Source organism: Papaver somniferum, chromosome 2, assembly GCF_003573695.1.
Source record: "Papaver somniferum cultivar HN1 chromosome 2, ASM357369v1, whole genome shotgun sequence".
NCBI classification, from domain to species: Eukaryota; Viridiplantae; Streptophyta; class Magnoliopsida; order Ranunculales; family Papaveraceae; genus Papaver; species Papaver somniferum.
The window spans coordinates 55,054,396-55,078,344 of NC_039359.1; the positions used below are offsets into that span (position 1 = coordinate 55,054,396).

General features: G+C 34.6%; 1 protein-coding gene across 1 annotated transcript; it reads right to left on the reverse strand.

Moving 5' to 3' along the window:
* Positions 1-20,080: 20,080 nt before the first annotated feature.
* LOC113351065 (F-box protein At3g07870-like) lies at positions 20,081-21,172 on the reverse strand. The gene has a single exon (XM_026595132.1). It carries the CDS (start codon positions 21,170-21,172, stop codon positions 20,081-20,083), a length of 1,092 nt encoding a protein of 363 aa, XP_026450917.1.
* Positions 21,173-23,949: the final 2,777 nt, after the last annotated feature.

A 23,949-nucleotide genomic window follows, 5' to 3' on the forward strand; every position in this document is an offset into this window, starting at 1 on the left:
AGGCAGGGAAGGGGAAGGATTTCATTATTGATTAAGTTCTATGGTTACATGGATACAATATATTTTATATACATGGAAAAGGGGAAACCCAAAAGACTTCCGTTTTGGACCGTACATCTATGGGCTTGGGCTCTTTAACACTCCCCCTTGTGCGGTTCAACGATGAAACTCCAGATGTAGTGCTTCACATATAGTGCTTCGAATGTAGGTCTTCAAATGTCATCCTCTCCTTGATAACTTGTGCCGAAATCAATTGCCTTACTAAAACTTTAACAAGAAAAAGCCCAGTGGGATAAACCTTGGTACAACTCTTCACATGTAGTATTTCACATGTTGCCTGTAACTTTACATGTAGATCATCACATGCAATACGATCTTCCAAGATCGATGAGTCTAAGTTAATTGCCTCGTTAAAACTTTGTGAGGAAAAATTCATAGGGACAAAACCTGAACTAAAGAAGTACAATATTAAGAAAACTTAGAACATAGATGGACTCGAATATGTTGCCTCACTAAAACCTTGACAAGGAAAAAGAGTACAACGTGACAGATATAAGTAAAGGTGATCCGTTGCAGATGATCATTTTTCTCTGTTGAAGTTGAATAGTTGCTTCACAACATCTAAGGAAGAAAATCCTCACGGGAAAAACAATAGCCTTAGCTGGGAAATTGTATTCCCGGTATTTGTTGTTGTCTCATTAAAAACGTTTCCGAGGAACAAAAGCCTGCGGGAAAAAGTAACCTCGGTGAAGGAAAAGAGTTCAACACACCATTAGATTCTCCCTTGATGTCATACAATTTTCATTAGTCTAATGCAGTCAAAAGGAGTTGATCACACATTACTTTGGTGACTTGAATGTTTATAAGACCCTGTTGTTGATTCTGGAAGTTACGTTGCTTAACAAACTATCGTCATTCATTTCTTTCATTTAGATATTTTCAATAACATCAACGCGATCTTTATGTATTCAACGTTCAACGTACTTGATGTTTCTAAGTGTTATCTCGCTACAAACCTTGTCGAGTAACAAAACCCTTTGGAAAAAACTATTCTCGATCGAAGGGAAAAAGAGTACAGCACAACTTCAATTTCGAAGTAAAAACATGTCGACATCATATCCTTGGATCCTCCCCCTGATGTCGGAATCTCCCCCTGATTACTTTCAGAGTTGGTCAACACACTTCCTTTAGTCATGTACTTTTCGAAACTGAATATCGTTAATAACCTAAAAAATAATCTACCATATCTCCTTATGATTACTTTCGTTGGAGAAGAGATTATTATTCCTTCATAATCAACAACTTTTTGATTGCACTTTCATTAGCATTCCTTTTAATGTCTTTGTATGGATAATACAAACTTATGTCAATGGTTACTTTTAAGTACATGATTACATTCACTATACCATTCGAATGACGTTGCGTTGGCGCTGAGCTATATCTAGATAAGAAGTTCACTGAGGATGTAAAATTTAATCGAGTACATTATTATACTAAGTACAAAAATGAGTCTCTTGTACTTAGATATGAGAATTTCATCTCCCAACACATATTCGTCATCTTCCTTTAGACGAAATGGTCACTTACTTACATTTGAACCTCGACTAATCATGGGAGTGCTATCAGGATGCATGTCTTTGTTAAGTTGCCTGAAAATTTTAGACATATGCAAACTGGTGGAATAATATACCACAAGCTCAGTACTCGATCGAGCTTTGCCTATATTTTTCATCTCAAATTCGGATTTTAAATAAATTTTAAGGTCTCTTATTACATCAAGAGTACACATCATGTCTGTACCATCAACATAAATCGCTATACTTCCAAATCAGGAACTTTCTTATGAATACGCAAGGAAAAATAACTTAATTGTATATCCCCTCCAAATCAAATAGCAACTTAGACGGGTATACCACATCCGCCTGATTGCTTAAATCTATAAGTGAGCGTTCTATCTAACTTCAAACGCACTCTATGGTTTAGAGTCATTTGATTTTGGGTAACAAAACTCTATCAAGTACTTTGGTAAATATCTTCGATCTCTTTATTCTTTCAGAGATACGTAACAACCACATACATATGCTGCATTTCAAGTCCTTTTGAAATTACCAAGCTAGCTAAGTAGCGGAACTCTTTAACGTTCATTACACGAGAACAATTCCAGGGCTTTGTGAGAAACCTCGCGCCACAAGGAGAGTCTTTGTACTTTCAGACTACTTTCTTCTCATTTTTCTTTGTGACAAATTAACTATGTATGTCCAATAGGCTTTACACTTTGTTGGTTAGCACTACCACACCAAATACCCGTATATTTTCCAAAGAACTAAGTTCTACCTGGATTGTGTAGGCCAAATATGCTATTTATTTAAAATTAATCAAAATAAAGCATGGTTGGATCTCATTGTGCTCTAATTATGGAGCAACTATTTATGGATTATATCATCATTGTGCACGCATGATCCTTCAATTGACTCATGTGCATTCTCATAATCCGTCAGGATTTCGTTGTTCTCTAGAATCATTTAAAACTTCGGAGCGTCCTCCAGTATTGATTCATGGAAATAGTCATAGACAATCAAATGAGATGATTTCATTAATGATACAAATTAGGTTGTGCCTTACTCATCTACTTCCTTTCTAGGTGAGCATTGATCGAACCTGGTGGTCTCTCCATATTCCTTTATCACTACAACAAAACATGGTTTTTCCAATGAAAAATATTGCCACAAATATTTAACTATACGTCAAAAATATACTTTTCTGACGTTTATTGTCTGTCGGTCAAGGCGTTACAAAAACCGGTGTTGCAAATAATCTGTCCGACGCTAAAAGCGTCACTTATACAGAGGAGCTGTTGTAACATAAATTTCTATCACAATTATTGTTTTTGCGTCACAAATAATTTATGCTGCATAAAAAGCTATTTTTTCCATTTGTTAATAAATTTTTTTTTGAATTATCAATTAAACTATTTATGTGACATTTTCTTAATTTATGTAAAAAAAAAAACTATTAATTTGTTGTCCTGCGAAAACAATTAAAAAATATGCAATAATTAATTTTATGAATCGAAAAGAAAAGAGTTTACTCCAATAATTATTAAAGATCATGAGCAGACAAAAGAAATAAGATCCATATGTTAATCAACAAGAACTTATCCAATTTCCAGTAAAAAGAAATACAATTTGAACATCACAACATAGCAATAGACATTGTACTATCCCATCGGGAAAAAAAAATCTAGTGATTTCTTAATTAATTAAAGCGTGTTAGCTTTTGATAACCAAATTTTTCATCTCAACGCTCTGAATCTGGAGTCGTTCCTTTCTGGTTGAAATTGTGGCTCTTGGACGACGAATTCTTCTTTTTTCTTGAAAGAGGATTAGTAGCCTGTATAAGAAATTCCACCTATAGATATCAAAAAAAAAACAACCCATAAAACTAAGTAATAATTTTGATAGAAGTGCCAGATAGATGGAACACCTACATTGAAAATCAATTAGATCAAATATATATATATAAAAAAAAAATCATCTAAGTTAAAAAGTTTGAGCGGTAATAATATCAACGACTTACCGTGTTAGATATATGATCTTGTCCAATTCTCCATCAGAATTTTTTTCTTTCGCAGAAAAAATAACAAAACCCATACAAAAAATATAAAATCAACCAAACAAAATAATTAGCAGATAGGAAGTAACTTTTATTGTGTGATGTATGTTCGAATCTAAATCGATTAATGGTATCAAACAATAGTTGGTGGCGCTAGCAGTGGCGGCTGATTTTTAATACATATGGATGAAGATTAGTTGAAGGAAAGAAAGAAAAAATGAAGAAGATACAGAACTAATTTTAGGGTTAATTCAAATATACGGGCATAGGATTTTTGTTGACCAAAAATTAAGAACCGGACTTTGAAAGCAAAAAGGGTTAACGTGTAACCTAGCAAAGTTAGGATGGTTACACGTTTGATGAGTAGTTAGTGGGTTCAGGGTTACACGTTGATGCGTGGTTAATTTGTGGGTTCTTTAAAAAAATATTTTACTTGGTGAATTTTAGGTTACATGTTGTCTTGTGGCAAGTTAAGACGGTTATTGTAAAAAGATAATTATTTTAGCTTATTTGAAAAATATTCTTTCACACTTAGAAATGTTGAAAAAGGAATTTATTTTTATTTTTATTTTTATTTTTTCTTAATTATGAATTTTAGTTACAACGCCGACATGATATAAACAAATTAATGTTTTTGTACTTCGCTAACAATATATATATATATATATATATATATATATATATATATATGCGACGCAGAAAATGTCACATATGCATAATATTAACAATACATTTTTAGGTGTTGAAAATGTAGTGTCACGAATTCCACAAGTTGTTGTAGTGTATGGATCCATGGCCTCAAATACATTTCCACCAAGTGTAGTTGCAACACCTTAGTCTATGGTGTACCCCATGTTGAGGATTTATAATCTTGCATGAATATTTGTAGCTGGTATGCGTGATCTTGTCACTTTAGCGACATCAGTGTACATTCTGAAAAATTTATTATTCTTTGTCACTTCACATTTAAATTTGTGGAGTACAAGAATCAATATGAGACATAATGGGAACACACCACGAAAATGCATGTCGTTTTCTTAGAAAATACTTTTTCTTAGATCCCCCTAATGACAGGAAGACTGTCTCATTAAAGTGATAACCTGCAAATCTAGCAGTAAGAGATCTCCTGCCAAAGGTTTTAAAATGCGGATAATTGTTGAGAGTAAATATCTAACAAAAATTACTTAATCATTTTTCTGAACCATCATAGTACGATGTGGACTCGTAATGGCACATATATAGTGGAACCAAAATGCGTAAGGACACAAATGTCATGCTTAAATTCAGTTACCAACTGGTACGCAGAAAAGGTTGACTAATATTGGGTTCTAAAATGAATTAAGTAAATATGCGTGTAATATTGCATATCCCCAAAGCAATAAAAGGTAGGTTGGTACGCATAACCTATTCCTTAGACACCATCTGTAACCTTTGATGGTAGCCTCTGCGAGACGATAATTGGGTATAAGATTCTCTATATTGATCCTATTAAACATGCAATATTCATCAAGTCCTTTTGATGTGAATTCTCTAGCATTAACAAGGGTGGTTAGCCTTTGCACTCCGCATTGTGTAGTATGTGCTAGGAGTTTTCAAACACAAATTTCTTGGGAATAATAATTAGTCCAAAATGTCAAAACATTCACCAGATCCATCAGTCACTTTAATGGTCCGCATTCTGCATGAATAATTTTCTAAATTTCACCTTGTTTTCTTTGTAATATGGGGTTTTTTTACCATTTGCATCTTAGGAAGGTCTAGATCCTATTTTACTGAAGACTTTGTAAAATGAGTGATATGCTCTCTTACTTAAAAGATATGAGGGGGGGGGGGGGTGCCGTCGTTTCGCATTCTGTCAATCTTTCTCCCGTTTTTGTTCACTCAAATAAATTGATGTTCGTATGAGTCCTTTCAAAACGATCAACATGTCACAACTAAAGTTGCTTTATGGTTATGCCCAAAGCCTATATGAGTCAGTTTCCAACATTTCATCGTCGGAGTCAATATGGATTCAATAATCCAAATATTATAGTGAATTACATTTCACTAGATTGACTCATTAGCTTCTCTAAAACGTGTTTCCTTCCACATGAATTAGAGATATAAAATATACAATCAATTACATTCTCATCACTGTGAGTTTCCATATGATATCCACTTTCATGGGTTTCTTTGAAATTTAATAAGGTGATTAGCTCTCAGTATATATAGAGCTTTTGTGGCTTTGTTCCATCTTGGAAACAAATTTTGAGCAATGCTTCGCTCAATGATCCAATCATCGTAGTCATATTATAAGGAATTAGTTCAACAACTAGTTTAAATTCCTTAAGATAATGGAATAAAAACAACTATGAGTTAGACACTCGGGATTTGAGAGTTTTAACAGGTGGTGTGGCCTTATTATCTAATAAAAGTGGGATTCAAATCAAGTACATTTGATTGAATATATATTACGTGTCACCCAATATATCTCAAGTTCTTTAGAGAATTTATGTCTCGTGTTTTCATTCCATAAGTACAGACATTGGATCTAGTTTAACTGAATAAGATAGTCAATTGGCTAGGCAAGTTTCTTGTTGCCATTAAAGTTGATGTGAAAATTGGTTGCTACTATGATACACACATTACATTTTATATACCAAAACCTATGACCAGGTGCATTTCCAACTCTTTCATTTATGATGAAAGCTAGAATTACATTTTACCTTCATCCCATGATATATATGTCCCTTTTCTCATGATTTATATGAGTCATTACGTCTAACCCTTATTACTTCGGGGTTCTTTCCATTTTCAATTTTGCTACATTTAGCTTAATTTGAGAAATTTCTTTATCTCAATAGGCCAAGAGAATTTATGTCAACCACTTACTTTAGGTTCAGTAGATTATTAAAGGTAACTCTCTTGTTGTCACACTTCAACATATATGATTTCGTTAGTATCATGGATGAAGTAGAGAAATGGAAATTTTCTGACCCAAATAAAAAAAAATTGTGAGTTCTTCCACAAAAAATTTGGAATTTGTGATTTTATTTGCAATGTATCTTTTGAAACTACCGACTCTTTAATAGTCGCGCAAGTGTATGACACTCCATGGAACATTCAAGTTTGGGAATAAAATATCAAATATGAAATAATGGTGATACTTCTAAACCCCAAATAAATAAATTGGAATTGAGTTGGTAGAACCAATTAAACAAAAGAAACCATTCAATTATAGCCAATATCATATTCAAGAGAATAAAATAACACTAAAGCCAAAACTCTCAAAGATCAACAATCATAACTTAAATTGACCTCCTATGGACTTATCTTAAAAAAAAAATAGAACTAGGCATGTCCTAAAAAAAAAGATAAATAAGCCCAATAAATATTCGGCCTTTAATTACATACCTCACATTATTGGTTCCCACCGTATATAGGTAGAACCAGTACAGACTTAGTCGCGCAAGTCCCAAAACCGGATACGAAGAAACAGTGCACCAGAACCAAAGCTGGAATAGGTTGGACCGGTTGGGTCGGCTGGGACGGGTCGGGTCGGTTGGACCGGATGGGTCGGCTGGACCGGGTCAGGTTTTTCGAAACTGACCTAATCTCTTCTTCATCTGCATATCACAGAGAGGACGAGGAGACAATTACAGTCGCCGCAAAAAAAAAACAAACAAGTGCAGCACTGAAGATAAGAATGAATCTTCACGCCCAGACGTATGTACAATATGAAATATGTTACGAAAAGGTGGATAGCTAGGTGGCTGATCCACCTGAGTAACACATTTGTGTGTGGGATCGCCGAAGTTATCAAGGGAACGACACTTGTATGTGTGACGTGTCTCCTGTAGAGGGATATTTATCCGTTAATAAGGTCGGCTAATTCTCTTGTACAATTTGTTCCTCACCTCTACATATACACTTGTTCTGGTCCATTGCCAACGTACGTTTTTGAAACTTAATAATATAAGAAATGAAACAGAGAACTCAGTTCTCATATTCTCCCCACATTTCGTTTTGTCTCTTCTTTAATTAATGTGATATACTGATCATCAGTTTCGTATGCGGTAATATATGAATCCTGGTTCTGATGATACACGAAGGAATATGACTAGTATCCATTAAACATGGAGCACATCCTTTGAACAGCTTACTGATTCGGTAATCAGTACATTAATTGTATAAAACGTTATCAGCACGAATTGCTCTGTCGCAATTGGCATGGGGACGGACGATACGGAAAAAAGATAATTCTCTTCAATCTTTGCATATTTAATTTAACTATTTCTAAATAGTTTTATGCGTAGTATCTAACTTCGTTTCCTATTTTAATTAGGACTTGTTAAAGAGAAAACTAGAAAGTTTACCGTGTCTAGTATGTGCTATTTGGAGCACAAGTAATTATGCGGTACATGAAGAGATATCCAAAATAGGTACGTACTGGCAACGACTCATATTTGTGATGTTATTCGATTTCGAATTTAGCCAAATATTTGAGTTTTTGTAGCACTTTGATATTTTCCGTTCTAGCCAACCAACGGAAGGTTTTTCCGCGTCCTTTTGGTTAGCGTAGAGAGTAAAATTATCTTTATTGGTACACCAATAATTTTTATGGTGTTAACGGTTTTAATATCGACAGAGCGAGGAATTTTGCATCCAGAGGGATAGCAAAATTTTAATATTCTTTTGTTATATATAATAATCTCTGGAATTCAAAGTCGTTCCACCAAAGGTCGGAATCGATGAAAATGGACACTAGGTTAACGCGGTTAGCCAGTCTCTATCAGCGGTCCTTAAAATGACCTGCAATTGGTATCGAGACAATTTCTTTTAAGATAAAGTATGTGTTCATATTTTATCCTTGATAGATTAATATTTCGTCGAGCCTAATGGAAGAAATTGGAGATTTGTCGCGTTATGCTAGAACCGTACATATTGCGTTTTGAATGTTTTCTTCCTTGTTTCACCATTGATTTTTGTTGAAAAATAGTTCGGCTTGATTTTAGAGAAGATATATGTACCGTATAAGATGTTGCGGCGATCAATAAGGAAAGACACATATTTTGCGCCCTTATGTGTTCCAGCTTGCTTTACGGCGTGCATAATATGCGCCATTTATATGCATCGACGAGCTTTAAGAAGCTAGTGTGCAATTTGCAATTTGTATACGTTGTGATAACAACAACGAGAGGTGCATAATTTTAGTTGTTCCTCGTATATATACAAAAGTCGAGCGATAATGAGTGTCGCATTTCTTTAAATGATATTGAGGGTTAATATCATGTCTTCTCATCGCCTGAGCTATTACCTAAAATCATGAATTTGGTGAATTAAATTTGCACTTGTACCTATGCAAATAAGTTTATCTTTTATAAAGAAGGAAAATACAATTGTGGTAGGCATATATTTGAATGTGGGAACCAAAATAATAGTTCTCGGGTTTGAGAACATGATAAACCCCGTACCACCAGAAGTGAAAAAATACGGGACGGTAGCATAGTGATTGGTTTGAATAAGCCATCTTTGAGCTTGGTAGAGCTCTGCTATCGCTGTGACATAAAAGACACGGTACGTGCATTTGAAATGTTGTTCATTGTTGTTGATCTTTATCGGTCGTCTTGGCAGGACTGGTACTAATATTGAGATAGTGTCTATGGTCACAATATTCGTTTACAGTTTACTGTTAATTTTTACATGGAAATGTAAATTCTTAAAATTATTCCAGTTGGACAGTAAACGAGAGAGGAAACCTGATCAGTCACCTCTCCTGGGTTGCGTGTTATTTTTTTTTTCTGCACCCAGTTGCTCCCTTGATAGGTAGAGTAATGCGGAACTGGATGTTCTGTTGATGAGACATCCCTCCTAAGGATCAGGGGAGAATCGTTGATGACATTGGTTAATTCCAATTGTGTCTCATCTAAATTGTCACACCAAGAAATGCCTGAGGTGTTGGAGATTACTATGTTGCTAAAGTTAACAAGAGTACGCTTGCTTGATTCAGCATAAATTGAAGTCCTTGCAAGGCATGCCATGGAATCGCAGTGATCGTTGCGTCTGAAAATATGCATAGAAGCATAGACGAAAAACCTCTTGTATGAGGTATGCCAATCTAATCAGATAACGTCCATATTCTCTTTGAGTAATGAGTTGATAACTCCTTACGAGGAGCATATCCATGAAATTTGCTTTGATATCTCATGGAGAAGAATATCAGCATATTGAAGTTTGGTACCAATGGATTAGGATATCCTCGTACTCTAGAGAATGATCTAAGATCGTTATTAACTGATTGTTAACTGGTTGTCGATAATACTATGAGTAGCTACTGAAATCGATGGATATCCCCCCTTTGCAAAGGATTTGTCGACAAGTATGGGTCTCAGTCCATATTAATGTGTTTTCTCCCTTTTGTACGCTCTTGAGACCTTAGTTTCAGCATCGGTTACGATTTTGATGCCAATCAAAGATCATGGTGAAGAAAACTAAGGTCGCTTGTTATTTAGCACCACCTTGACAACGAGTTTCCGCAGACACTAACCAGGTGGATGGAAGTATGGTTTGGTAGTCATAAATGACTCGACATATCACCTGGATGATAACTGTGTATCTATACTCATATAGATATTAAATGAAACTCTTGTTTGTCAGTTATTGATGTTGTATCATCCTAGTGATGCTTTGGGATTTGATGGTGAGTATATTTGATGTTCTTGTGCATTTCGAACTTATTACTCATGAAACCATTGTCATGTTTTCTATTTGAGACGTGTTATATTCCACTGTTGTTACTAGTCTACTACAAGATTTGCAAATTTGATGAGAAAGTCTTCCCACCGTTTGGGGGAGGAAAGGTTGTCGCCTGAAAAACGGCGTGAAGCATCCTGGTTTGCACGAAGATGAACCGGGATGTATCTCATATGAATGTTTTTTCGCAATGAAAGACATATTGAAGATTTGATATCTTCATAAATTGAAAATCAAGTTTCTACATGAGAATATATTTATGTAGTAGTAGTAAGTGTGTCATTTGAAATACACCACAATGTAGATGACTAGTTGATTTAGAATATTTTGTACCTCCTGAAAGGAAGAGACAGTCACAATCATTGAAAGATAGTGCTCTCAAAGATACTATCAAAGGAAGATCTGGTCTCTCTGAGTATATTTCTCCTAATAAGAGAATGTCTCTGCAAAGGCTGTGGAACCTCAAAATGAGAGGATTCCAGTAAATCTTGCATGCAACAGAAAAATTTGCTATCGTAATACAATGATTTTCGGTGACATACTCAAAGTATCCAATGATACTTCCACTCTCTATATTGGAATGTCATCAAAGGAATGATTGGGTTAAACATGAAAGGAGGGATTTAGGCAGAATAACTGTTTCTCATAAAATGCATGGTTTTGGTACTGCAACCAGAACGCTCGATAATATGAGCTACTCTTAGCCACATGTGGGTGTTTGTATTACTAACATCCTATGATGTGACCCCGAGTGGATACAGGTGGATGTTTGTGCATAATGAGGAAAGTAAGATCAACTAATGGCACAAAGTTTTTCACAGAGACATGAGATGGATTTCTTTGAGACATATTCCCTGTTATGGATGAAGCTACCTATTTGGTATTTGTCTGGCAGTCTTTAAGAACTCGACGTACATCCAGAAAATGTGGTTACTGCAGATCTGTATAAAAGACTATATACAGATAACTGCATACGAATTCCTGAAGGTTTTTCACCTGTCATTAGAATTACCATGTCATATACATTTACTCAATAAGGACGAAATTTTTCAATCATCTAAGTGAATGCTTATATTATCCAGGAATATGTGAACCATCTTATATGCTCATAAATTGTGCATTCACTAGATTTGATTTATGCATCTATTTTATTAGAACTTCTGAAGATTTCTCCAAAGCACAAAAATGCTTAAAGCAGAAGTTCGAGATGAGAATCTCGGTAAAACAAGATTGCAGTCTGAACATTGTAGCTAGCAGTCCATTAATTCCGTCAACCTTGAAGGTTTAGACATATTTACAGTCATTTAATCTCTTTGTTTTAAGATTGATCTGTTTACATCTCAACGGAGGAGATGTATCACTCTGTGGTTTGCATTACACAAAAGATGTGTAACTGGTTCATTAGCTGAAATATGCTATAGATACCTGATATTGGGTTTGTAGTAAACATGTAAGCCTGGTTCTACCCAGCACCAATATCGAGACATTGGTCCGGAGAAAGCTCCTTCATCTTCACGATACCATTAAGCTTGATCTTTGCATGAAAGATCGTTGAATATCTCCCACAGAGAAAAGCTAATCTGACTGTTTAAGTTTTTATTTTTGGCAGGGTCGTTGAAGCAGCTAAATATTTTCCTAGCTAATAGTCTTGTAAAAGAGGAACGTGTGTATCCTCGGAGAGATTATGATTGTTCAGACAAAGCTAGTGGAGAATATATAAAAGGCCGGCACAACCAAATGACCATTAAGAAATTGCACAGAGGAAAATCATACTGATTTTCTCAACTAAAGGAAGTTGGAGTTGCATAAGACTTTAAAGGGTGGTCCGGAATTCTAAGCAGTACTACCAGGCATAATGATCAACCGAGAAGGCTTCTCATCAGGGGGAGTAAATCCATGGAATACTATGGATATATAGACATATTAGACATTACTTCGTGTACTCTTTTTCCTTAGTCAAGGTTTTGTCCCACTGGGTTTTCCTTGTCAAGGTTTTAATGAGGCATGCGAGTCCACTGCTATCCGCAGTTCGACGTGTTGTACTCTTTTTCCTTCGTCCTGGTTTTTATCCCTCTGGGTTTTTCCGGGAAAGGTTTTAAAGAGGCAACATCTACGAGTTTATCATAGTTCTGAGAATTCATGTTTTTCTACGTTCAGGTTTTATCCTTATGGATTTTCCTGACGAGGTTTTTAATGAGATAAAAACCTTAGAACGGTGATTATCATCTTAAGAGATGTATATCCATAGATTTTCTTGAGATGCGGTTATCGGAAAATCTCTCTTATTATTTGGTTCAGGAATTTGCTACACCTGGTTTTTCCCTAAAGAGGTTTTTAACAAGGCATCTTGCTCATCGATGTCGGCATCATTATGAATTGTAGGCGCTCTGTTTTTGTCCTAAATAGTTTTCCTGACACAGTTTCGACAAAGGGAGAAAATTCGTGACATCCATCACCATAATAAAAGGGTCAAAGTGTTATACTTTTAATCCTACATCGGTTTTTGTCCTACCGAATTTTTCTGACAAAATTTTGACGCGACAATGTTTGGAATGGTGGATCGTCCAAGGGGGAGTGTTATGAAAAGGTTGGATAGCTAGGTGGATGATCCACCTGAGTAACACATTTATGTGTGGGACCCACAAAGTTATCAAAAACAAAAAGGGGGAATAAAGAGAGATGCGAGGAATAAATCGATTACAATTAATTCAGGCGTAGATTTGCATAATCTCATGAAGTAGGGGAGAAATAATGACAAAAACAAAAACCATGACAAAAAAGGAGAATAAACAGAGATGTGAGAAACTGAACCGATGACAATTAATTCGCGCGTTTGTGTTTGGTCAATTTTTGTATATGTTTCATTTTTCTTCCTTCCCCGACCCGGCAAATCTTAAAATCACAACATCTTATTTTTTGGAAAAATCAGGACTTTAAAAATTGTTTTAATTTTAAAAATTAATAAAAAAAATAATTTGAAAAACAAAATCAAATTAAAAAAAAACAAAGAAAAATTAACCAAGGGTGACTAAATAATTTGTTCTGCAAGTACAAATTTGATCGTTTTTTATCTAGCCAACTTGTCCAATCTTTGTTTTATAATTTAGAAATGTAATCAATTTTATTTTAATACCAAAAACCGTGATTTACTCGATCAGGTACTATAAATATATGGGATCCCATTTGGGTGATCCAGCGGTTATGATCATATTGCCTTATATGATTTAGTATCCTCCTTAAAATATTTGTGTTTTGTCCTTACCAATTGTGCTAAAAAAAGCCAACTACATCTATACAATACAATGTTTCTCGTTTTGTAAAGACACAAAACTATTAATGTCCACTGCTATTCACTAACATCCACCACCGTACGTAAAAACCAGTCACGCCCACTATTGTTTCCATTGCCAGTAATGTTACCACCTCCATCACTCACAAATACCCGCCACTGTTTCCACCACCCACTGCTTCTTTCACCACCACCATTAAAAATTATTAATATAATTCCGGGGTAACTATAGTACAGTGGTAAAGTCATAGGGCGATGATACATTACCTGAGGTCGAAACTCGTCAGCACCAAATCCTTAACCGATCAATATATATAGTTTTTAATAAACTTATTTATTAATAGAAATATGTATTTAGTAGATTCATTAAATGAACATTTATCATGAAAAATTAATTAATCATTCATCATGAGCAATTAATAGGACACTAATTAATAAAGTATTCATAATGGTTAGTTGAGAAAACCACGGCCGTAGATTTATTCCTCCGAGATAATTCTCGGTCGCTCTTTATCTAGCCTAACTTAGCCAAGCTTTGTTTTGTATTTTAGATATGGATCAGCTGTGAAGCTAGAAACTAGCTTAAGGGGAAACAAAATTATGTTAGGAGTAGCAAGAAAGCAAAATTAGGCTTGAAGGGAATTTTGGGCTAAAAAATTTAGGCTTGGAATCCCAATAAGCAGGGGTAACAAGTGCACACCCTTATTGTTAGCTAGATTCTCCACAATGGATGGATGTATAAAGCCATTGCGTACCCGTCGTATATATGGATATATGTATGAGGCTATTATCTAATAGTGTTGTTCTGATTTCTATCATTTACTTAGATAAGTGACCACTGGTAGACCAGTAGTGTAGTTTGCAATTTGCTTGTGCAGAAATACTACTCTTTATCTTCGTGTGACATTTTCTTTTGATCATTTGAATTTATAGCTAATACCTTGAAAAAAATTGTTTACACATTAGCTTTCAATTCAAAAGCAAGTACATCGATCAAATAACAAGAAAGCAGAATATAAATAAATAGAAAGAAAACACAATTATTATTTTCCTCCAAATATATCTATCTTGTAAAATCCGACGGTTGTAATTGGGATTTTTATTGGGATCCACATCCATTTTTTCTCAAAGTCTCCCAGATTTGAAAGAAAGATCGTAGCTAAAATTAATCCATGTTTTAAGCCCGGATCCAACCGCTCAGATTGGTTCCTCATCATTATCATCTTCTTCCGTTACACATTATAAAACCGTTCCTCCATTATTATCCCATTACATATTATTCCTAACATTTTTAGGGGCCACTCAAAAGGAATTAGGGGCCATTTTTTTATTCTCATCCATTTAAGGGAGTTAAGGAGTGTCTTAAAAATAGTAATTGTCTATATTATCCTTTACCTTTATACTAAATCTAAACCTATATCCCTCATATCATTCCTCTTCTTCTTCTCTTTTCTACCCATTGAATTTTTTTTCATCATTTAACTTTTGATTGAAAACAAAGATCGTCGATCAAACAAATGTTATGATTGATTTTTTAAAATTAAAACTCAAAATTCATTAACCTTAAAGTTGAAACTTAGAACATCAAAAGAAAAAAGGAGTTAAACAAACAAAAAGAATAAATGATAGTAGTTGTGATTCAAAGTTAGGATTTGATTATTTGAAATCAAAATTTTGATCCGCAAATTTTCTTGAATCTACACTAGCTGAAATATAATCGGTAGATAATAATCTACTTTACCTACCGATTATGGCTGATGTTCTTGGATTTACAGTAGCAGAAACATAATCGGCAGATAACAAACTATTTTACCTACCAATTATGGTTGATGTTCTTGGATTTATAGTAGCAGAAACATAATCGGTAGATAATAATCTACTTTACCTATCGATTATGGTTGATGTTCTTCATTTCTTAAGAACATCAACCATAATCGGTAGGTAAATTAATCGTTTTCTACCGATTATTCTTGATTCAAAAAATTCAATTTCTCTGTACTAAAAGTTACGCACAATCGGTAGATAATGAACACCATTAACTACCGATTGTGAAAGTAGAAAATTTCGAAATTTTATTAAGTATTGAAAATTTGAATTTTGGGCCATGAACACAATCGGTAGATAATAAGCATCACTTACTAACACAATTTACTAACGATTATGGTAGTACCAAAATTCGAAAATTGAGTATATTCGGAGGTTAAAGTAACACATTTTACTACCGATTATGGTAGTACGAAAGTTCGAAAATTTTAGGATTTTGGCAAAATCACATTTTAGGGCCAATATACATTTGGAAGTTAAATTTACTACCGATTAAGGTAGTACTAAAATTCAGAAATTGAGTATATTCGGAGGTTAAAGTAATACACTTCACTACCGATTATGGTAGTACCAAAGTTTGAAAATTTCAGAATTTTGGCAAAATCTCATTTTGAAGCCAATATACATTCAGAAGTTAAATTTGCTACCGATTATGGTAGTACCAAAATTTGAAAATTGAGTATATTCGGAGGTTAAAGTAATACACTTTACTACCGATTATGGTAGTACCAAAGTTTGAAAATTTTAGGATTTTGGAGAAATCTCATTTTGAGGCCAATATACATTCGGAAGTTAAATATACTACCGATTATGGTAGTACTAAAATTCGAAAATTGAGTATATTCGGAGGTCAAAGTAATACACTTTACTACCGATTATGGTAGTTAGAATTTTGGCAAAATCTCATTTTGGGACCAACATACATTCGGAAGTTAAATTTTCTACCGATTATGGTAGTACCAAAATTCGAAAATTGAGTATATTCGGAGGTTAAAGTAATACACTTTACTATCGATTGTAGTTAAGCTACATACTATGGAAGGGTAATTTTTCCATTACGGAATACGTGAGATAAGGGCTAGCTTCAATTTAGGTTTGGGTGACCCTATTTTTTCTTATTATTGGCCCCTAATTCCTTTTGGGTGGCCCCTAAAAATGCTAGGATATTATTAATCTGAAATCAGGGCAGAACTAATTATCCTCTTCTGTTACCATATTATGGCTTGATGTCCTCTTCTCATTATCTCCTTCAATCTGCTCTAAAATTTGGGCAAAATAAGGAAATAAAAAAAATATTCTCTTCGACTAAGTATCGGAGACATTGAAGACCCGTTAATCAGGTTCTTCATACGTTACAAATATTTCCTTATATAAACACCAACATGGGTCATCATCTCACCATGTTTGAGACGCATTCTCTCTTTATACTGATAAGTAATGGACATTTTTCCTTCATTTTTTTTTAGTTCTGATTATGCCCACTTTTTTGTTCTTTAATTCTTTTCAGTTTTGATTTAAGTTTCTAAATTCGTCGCAGGTTTCAACTGTTGTTTTCGGAAAATAGGTGTTATCCGTCTTAGGTAATTTCCTGACTTTGATTTTTAATTGTGTTAGGCGACACCTTAATTGTGTTCCTGACTTTGAGTTCCATCTTAGGCAATTGTGTTCCTAACTTTGTTTATGAATTTCTCTTAGAAAAGAGGTGCCATCCAGATTAGCTCACTGTTCTCTGATTTTTAAATCGTGTCAATTTAAGTTTTAGTAACCTATTTTGTTAGAACTCCGCTTAAATAGTTCAACCAAATTGTGGATGTTATGATTGATTTACAATAGAGTAGTGAAATTTAATTATTTCTCCGGCAATGATAAGTGAAAAAAAAAACCCATACAGTACAAAGGTGTAAACAAAAAATGTGAGTGAAGAAAATACCATGAAGGCCTCTTAAGTTTCATAAACCACACAAATAGCAAGTCCCTTTTTAGTTTGGTTCTTTTTTTTCTTCTCTACCTACTGTGTATATTTATGTCATTGGTGATACTTTTGTTGTCAATTTATTTCCAATTTTATGCAGTCCATACTCTTTCATTATTTTTCAAATAGATTCCCAGATTCTGAACAGCCCTTCCAAACGTTAGGCAAACACCTATAAACCTTCTCCCATATTGGTGAGGCCGGAGAAGTCCTGTACGTCATCATGCTCGATGAAAATGTAAGCATCCGAATTTGTATCTGAAATATGTTTGCCCTGTAGTCTCAGCTCTAATGTCGTAATGAACATATCATATTTTTAGTATATAGATTTATGTACATTTAACCAAATATATCTTAAATCTTTGATGCCTACTAAAAATTTTAAGTTACATAGGTGTTTTCCCCACATGAAATAACAGTTGGAAATATGTTTGTTCTATATTTTGAACTTCCATGTTTAAATTATTGTCATTCACTGGCTGTAGTTAATTATATTTATGTTTGATTTTAGGGTAACAATCATATGTTTATGACAATCTGGCATCTGTCATCATCATATAAAATTTATGCCTGAATCAGGGAGATGAACTGCATTCTATCTATTGTTTGGAAATTCTATCTAAAATTTATGTTTGATTTTAGGGTAAATATCATATGTTTGGAAATTCTATCTATTGCTGCGCGTTGGTGGAATATATTCCCTTAACAAGTTCACCATTCTTGGTGATAAAAAGATATTTCAGCCATCTCACAATGGACACGCTCCAAGACCTTAGGTATTTGTAATCCTCATGCTTTGCATTTTTCAAGCTACAAAAGTAACTTCTTACATGTACAGAGTGTTTCTTTCGAATTACACCTTCTCTTTGATTGATGATTGCTATTTCTGTTTGTTTTCTTTTGATTTACAGTTCAGCCAAATGTTTATCTTTAGAAGGAAACTCTTTAAAGTTGTGTAGGTTATAGTGTTGCTGGTATGAAGGATTGTGTTTTGGGTCTTCAAGAGGTGCATTTGTGTAGGAAATTAGGTTTTCTGTGAGCAATTAGAGAGGGGTACAAGGACATTTAAATTCTGTAGCGAAACTGATCTCTTCTTCAAAATTTATTTGTCTTGCTTTTAAGGTGTTGAAGAAATTTAACTATGAAGCATTTTTTTTTTACCCGAAACCTAAGTTTTGCTGTGTAGGTACTTTGAGAATGTTGTTTGAAGTGGCTATTTTTCCTTAAAAATCAGCTTTAAGTTTTTCAATGACCACTTCTATTTCTGAAAAATGAATTCCAAGTAAGTTTATAATTCATTTGGCCCCAGGCAATATTAGGCAAGACGAAGCTTTACTTCTATGATTGATGGAGTATTAGCTTCCGTGGTTTATAAATGTGAAACGCCATGAGGTCTTAGAATATTTTTCCTAAAGGACAGAGCCTTTTACTGTACTCATATTTACGGTCTAACAGAAGTTAATAGATAGCTGAAGTGTAAATCCAGAAATCCATATATTTGTTTACTGTATTTTATTGATGAGATGTTTCATGTTTGTTCACACCTGCATTAAACTGAATTGCACATTAAGAAAATCTCACTATGGTTGTGGATCTTATGTTTTCTTTGTTTTGGTTACATCTGCTTTTTCTTAAAGAGGACTATGCCAAGTATTTTTTACTCGATATTTTGCAGCTTCTGATCCAACCTTCACAGCGACCACGAATCTCTTCCACACTCTCCATAATCATTAGTGGTTGCAACTGTGATTCCTGGACGTGATTATGAATTAGACAAGGCTGAGAAGAATTTAAGCTGGCATCATAGGCTTAACTTTCGTCTTATAATAATGAAAAGGGAAAAATATTGTTTCATATATTGATCTTTTCGGTTGTATTTAAATATTTTTGTCGTCAGTTCCATGATGTTAAGGAATATTAGGAATGTGCACTCTGTCCTATTGCTTCCACTCTTTCAAAACATGGGTGTAATTAGGAATGTGCACTCTGTCCTATTGCTTCCACTCTTTTAAAACAGGGGTGTAACAATGCATTTTTTTCCAAAAGTCTGCAACTGCGTGTTATCCAGACACAAAATATAATCTTTGTGCCTTAGGTCCATACCAATACTTGCATAATTGTTGCTGCAACACAAAAAGTGCGTGCAGATCTTTTTCTGGACACCGTTTTGAGGTTTACCCACAGGTTTGGATGACACTTTACTGAAAAATATCGAACCGTTGCTTCTGAATATAGCCTGCTAAAACGTGCAGTCCGTGCAACCTTGATTCTTATTTTGTTACAGTACGGATTTTAAAGTAGTTCAACACAAATTGAATGTCATAAGACTACTGTGCCACTCGGTGACATCGGCTACTCTGTATGTTGTAAGAGTAGGTGCTAAACATGGATGCTAATAGAGTTACAAATTTGCTAGGGGGGTGTACCATTTCACAGGCAAGTGAAGTTTTGTCTTATATTTTTTTTAGTACACCGCCAGGTAAACTGTTAACCCCTGTTAGCAATCTTCCTAAAATATGACTAATTCAAATACTATAACATGCAAACAATTGGCAATAACATAAACGAACGGGTTATTATCAAGTTAGCATATATGGACGGAAGTATGAGGCTATTGCAGGTCCGTCGTATCATGGGTTGTTGGCGCAGATTTAAGTGCGTAATCTCTTTCTCTTCCTTGAGCATGGAGATTTAAGTCCATCACCTTCTCCGGCGAATGTGACTACATTTTTCTCTCCAAGTGTTTTCAACGAAACAAAGCTGTTTATGTGTGGTATTGGTACGGCCCATCCCTCGCAAATTTTATCAGACCCCCAGATATTATGTGCAATATGTGATTCTAGATCATAACTAAAGACGTATCCAAGGTACTTATTCGTTAGTAAAATGTTGCCCCCTTTTGAAAGACCAAATAAGTGAAGGATTCCTCTCGAGTAATCCAATAAGTAATCCACGTTCATGATTATGTAATCTTTACTCCAACACGGAGACTTGTAACTACTACTACTCACCTCTTCATTCTTCTTTAGAAACCACAAGTCCCAGCTCCACATTCCAGAGCAACAAGATTCAACGACAAGACATAAGCATCCTCTGATAACATGAAGGCTACGGCCAGTTGGTTCTGTCTGGAGCAAATGGAATTCCTCGTTTGCCAAATCAAAAGCGACGACATTTTCCGATCCCACATGAAGCCAATGAAGTGCCCCATTTACACAAATATTCACATTGTTGCATCGTAAATCAAAATCAGTTTCTCCTTTACATCGCCAACCGCTACCGCTACCGCTACCAAATGTATAAACCTCGACATGTCCCTTGCAGTATGCACTTCCAAAAAAAGAAACTCTAATGACCTTGTACTCATTAGTTAGAGGGTGATATCCAAATCCATGCACAACGTTAACACTCCCCTTGATGTTCTTCTTGTATATCCTCATTTCTGGAAGATTTATGATTTCTTTAGTAATAGGATTACGGATGTAAGACGGTTCGTCGAAACTAAGCTGGAGTTTCTTAAGATGGTAAGATCTCTTGGCTGATAAACAAATCAATCCATTACTCGAACCAACTAATCCAATACCCTGCACATGTGCCGAAAAGTTGAGGTTGACCTTCCTTGTTGAGTAGTTCTCAAGCCTTTTTGGATTCATCTTATAATCATCATAATACTCAGCATAATAGAGTTCTTCTCCGTTAAAGTTAACGAAACTCTGCATTGAAGAATTCGTGCCATCGTGCATTGGCTGATTCCGCTCCGGTGGTATTAGTCCTTGACCTTGTTGCTGACACAGAAGATGTAGATTAGCGAAGTAACTGGTTCGAGTATCAGTATGAAAGCTGAATGAGATTTCTCCAAACTTTGCATACTAATTTACACTCTAAAACTGAGTCAGCTGGTAACTTTGAAAATATACCCAATTTGATTTCTGAGGGGAGACCGTTTAGACGAGATCCTTCCATCCCGTTCTCCTCAGTGATAACCAGAATGAAATATTAACTTGCGTTATATATTGTTTAGAAAATGACTTAAATGCCGACTTGAATCATGTGACTAATTTAAATAGTCATTGCAATAATAATTTATCAGGAAAACGTCTGTAATTGGTTTAGGAAAAGCACTTGACAAATACCGACTTATACTATGATATGATAATCACTTGAATTATAAAATGTTTTAGGAAACCGACATCACTGCAGGGGTGGGGCCCAGCTTTCACTGTATCGAAAAGAAAAAAAAAAAAAAAGAAAGAAAAACTGTAACAGGATTACACCAAAAGGCAGAAGTCTTCCTTTTGTCCGTCTATGTTACTGCGGAACACTTTGTAGTTATTACTTCCGTCATCATCAGTTGACAGTCCAATGCTCAGGAATGATAGTGATATCTTTGGCAGAGCAAAAATGCCGTCTAGTCCTGGCCATAATTTAACAAGACAAGTTTTTGATTGGGCCGATTCTTACCATAGTTCTTGTTCGGTGACAATAATAAAATAATTGCTTATTATGCTAATTTAGAGATCTGTTTCACTTCTATGAGTAATAAAGTTTGGTTCAATGATTTTGTTCACACGTCCTCAAATTCAAGTCAGCGATGATTTGGATGCCCACCCAATAGCCCCATATGGGATACAACCAAATTCAAGTTAAAGAATATCTTCGACCATATTTGGGGGAAGGGGTTCTGAGAATCGGGCGACACTGAGTTAATTCGGTTTTCAGAAGAAAAAATAATGGATTTCTATGATCTTTTGATTCTATTTTATAATTTTTTCACTTGTTTCATGATCATGATGCTATCGAACTAATGATTCTTTTCTTTTTATCTTTTCAACAGAAATCTTATTTTTTTAATATTACTTTATCATCTTTTTCTTTTTCTTCTATTATAATGACCATCTGATTTTTCTTATCAATTTATTTAAACTTTTTCTTTGATTTCAATTTTGTTGTAATTCCTGATATCTAATGGATTTCTAATTGTGTTGCAGGGCCTTCTTTTCATATATCTTGGGAGACATCATTTTTGGACTTTTGTTTTATTTAATCTTTTTCTGTCAACTATATTGTTGCAGACAAGAACAATTTTGAATTCATAATGAAGAAGTTGTTATCATTAAACAGTTTTGCAGACCATCAAACAAAGAATGGTTGTTATCATTATGATCCAGTATTGCAGTTTAGATATGTATATTATCATAATGAAGAAGTTGTGTTAATTTTCTACTATTCAGAAAGGCCGATCCAGGAATATAAGATCCAGAATTTGAATTTTCAAATTTCAATTTTTCCCCTATAGATCAGCGTAATTGGTGGGCATGCAGTTTCTTTTTGAAAAAGCTAGAGTTGACTACTATCAACTTCAATGCTAGAATTTATCTTATTTCTCCATGGAATATCTCTTGTCCTTATTTATCTCATAATAGTTAAAACAAAATAACTATTTTTAGTTACATATTATTCGACGCTCATCTATATAATAGGAGGAGATCAAAGATTTTTCACACATTTCTTTCGTCTGGAAAATCTTTACGAACTTTAAACCCTAGAGCAATGGCTTCATATTCAAACTCACAAGTTTCCATCATTACCTCTTAAATGCATGAAACTAGAACTCGTGATATCAACAGTCGAAATCTGAGGCGAGTTGTTGGATCGACAAAGGCTATATCGGCTGCAAAAGAAGAATGAAGTAACACTCTAATAGGTAAGCTACATTCAAAAGACCCGGTGGAGACTGATGGTAGAACTAGAATATGCCTACAATATTAAACCGCAAGTATACGGTGTCTACAATGTAATACATGGAAAGTGCGGATCGTTCCCACAGGGAATTGGTTCGTGCAAACTCGAATTCAAAGCCTTGCTATACTAAATTACATCAAATAGGGGATTTTGTCTATACGACGAGATGATTGCTGAACAGAACTATGAAAGCAGTAGAGAATTATAAATGCAAAGAGGGTTGAAATCAATCAAATGGAGGAAACTAGGGAAGTCGAATCCACTTCCTAATATCTGCTAAGTCAATTCAGTTCAACTATTATTCTTGTCCCTTTGTAATGGACATCGGTGAAGATGCAAGTCTGCCGTATATCCAGGATTATCTTAAACGAATGATCTAATGTCAATTAATGTAATCAATCCATAGAATTAGTTGTCCTCTTATAGCACAACTAATCACAGATCAAATTGCGCATTGAAGTATGAGTTTAAGCACAATATAGAGTTATTTTAACTACCTATGTTGCATAACAAATAAGGTGAAAGCAATACACTGTGACACAAAGATTAAATCATTTCTATATCTGTTTAAGCACAACAAGAATAATAATCAAAGATGAATAACCTAGCATCATATTTAGGGATTCATCTAAACCCTAGCTAATGAAATTAACACATGATTAAATCAGATAAGATCTGAAATTTTAATGGAGATAAAATCATGGATGCAAAACTTCTTTATTGACTGATTTCTACTCAAAAAGATGGTAAACAAGATGAAAGTAAACTAAACATTAAA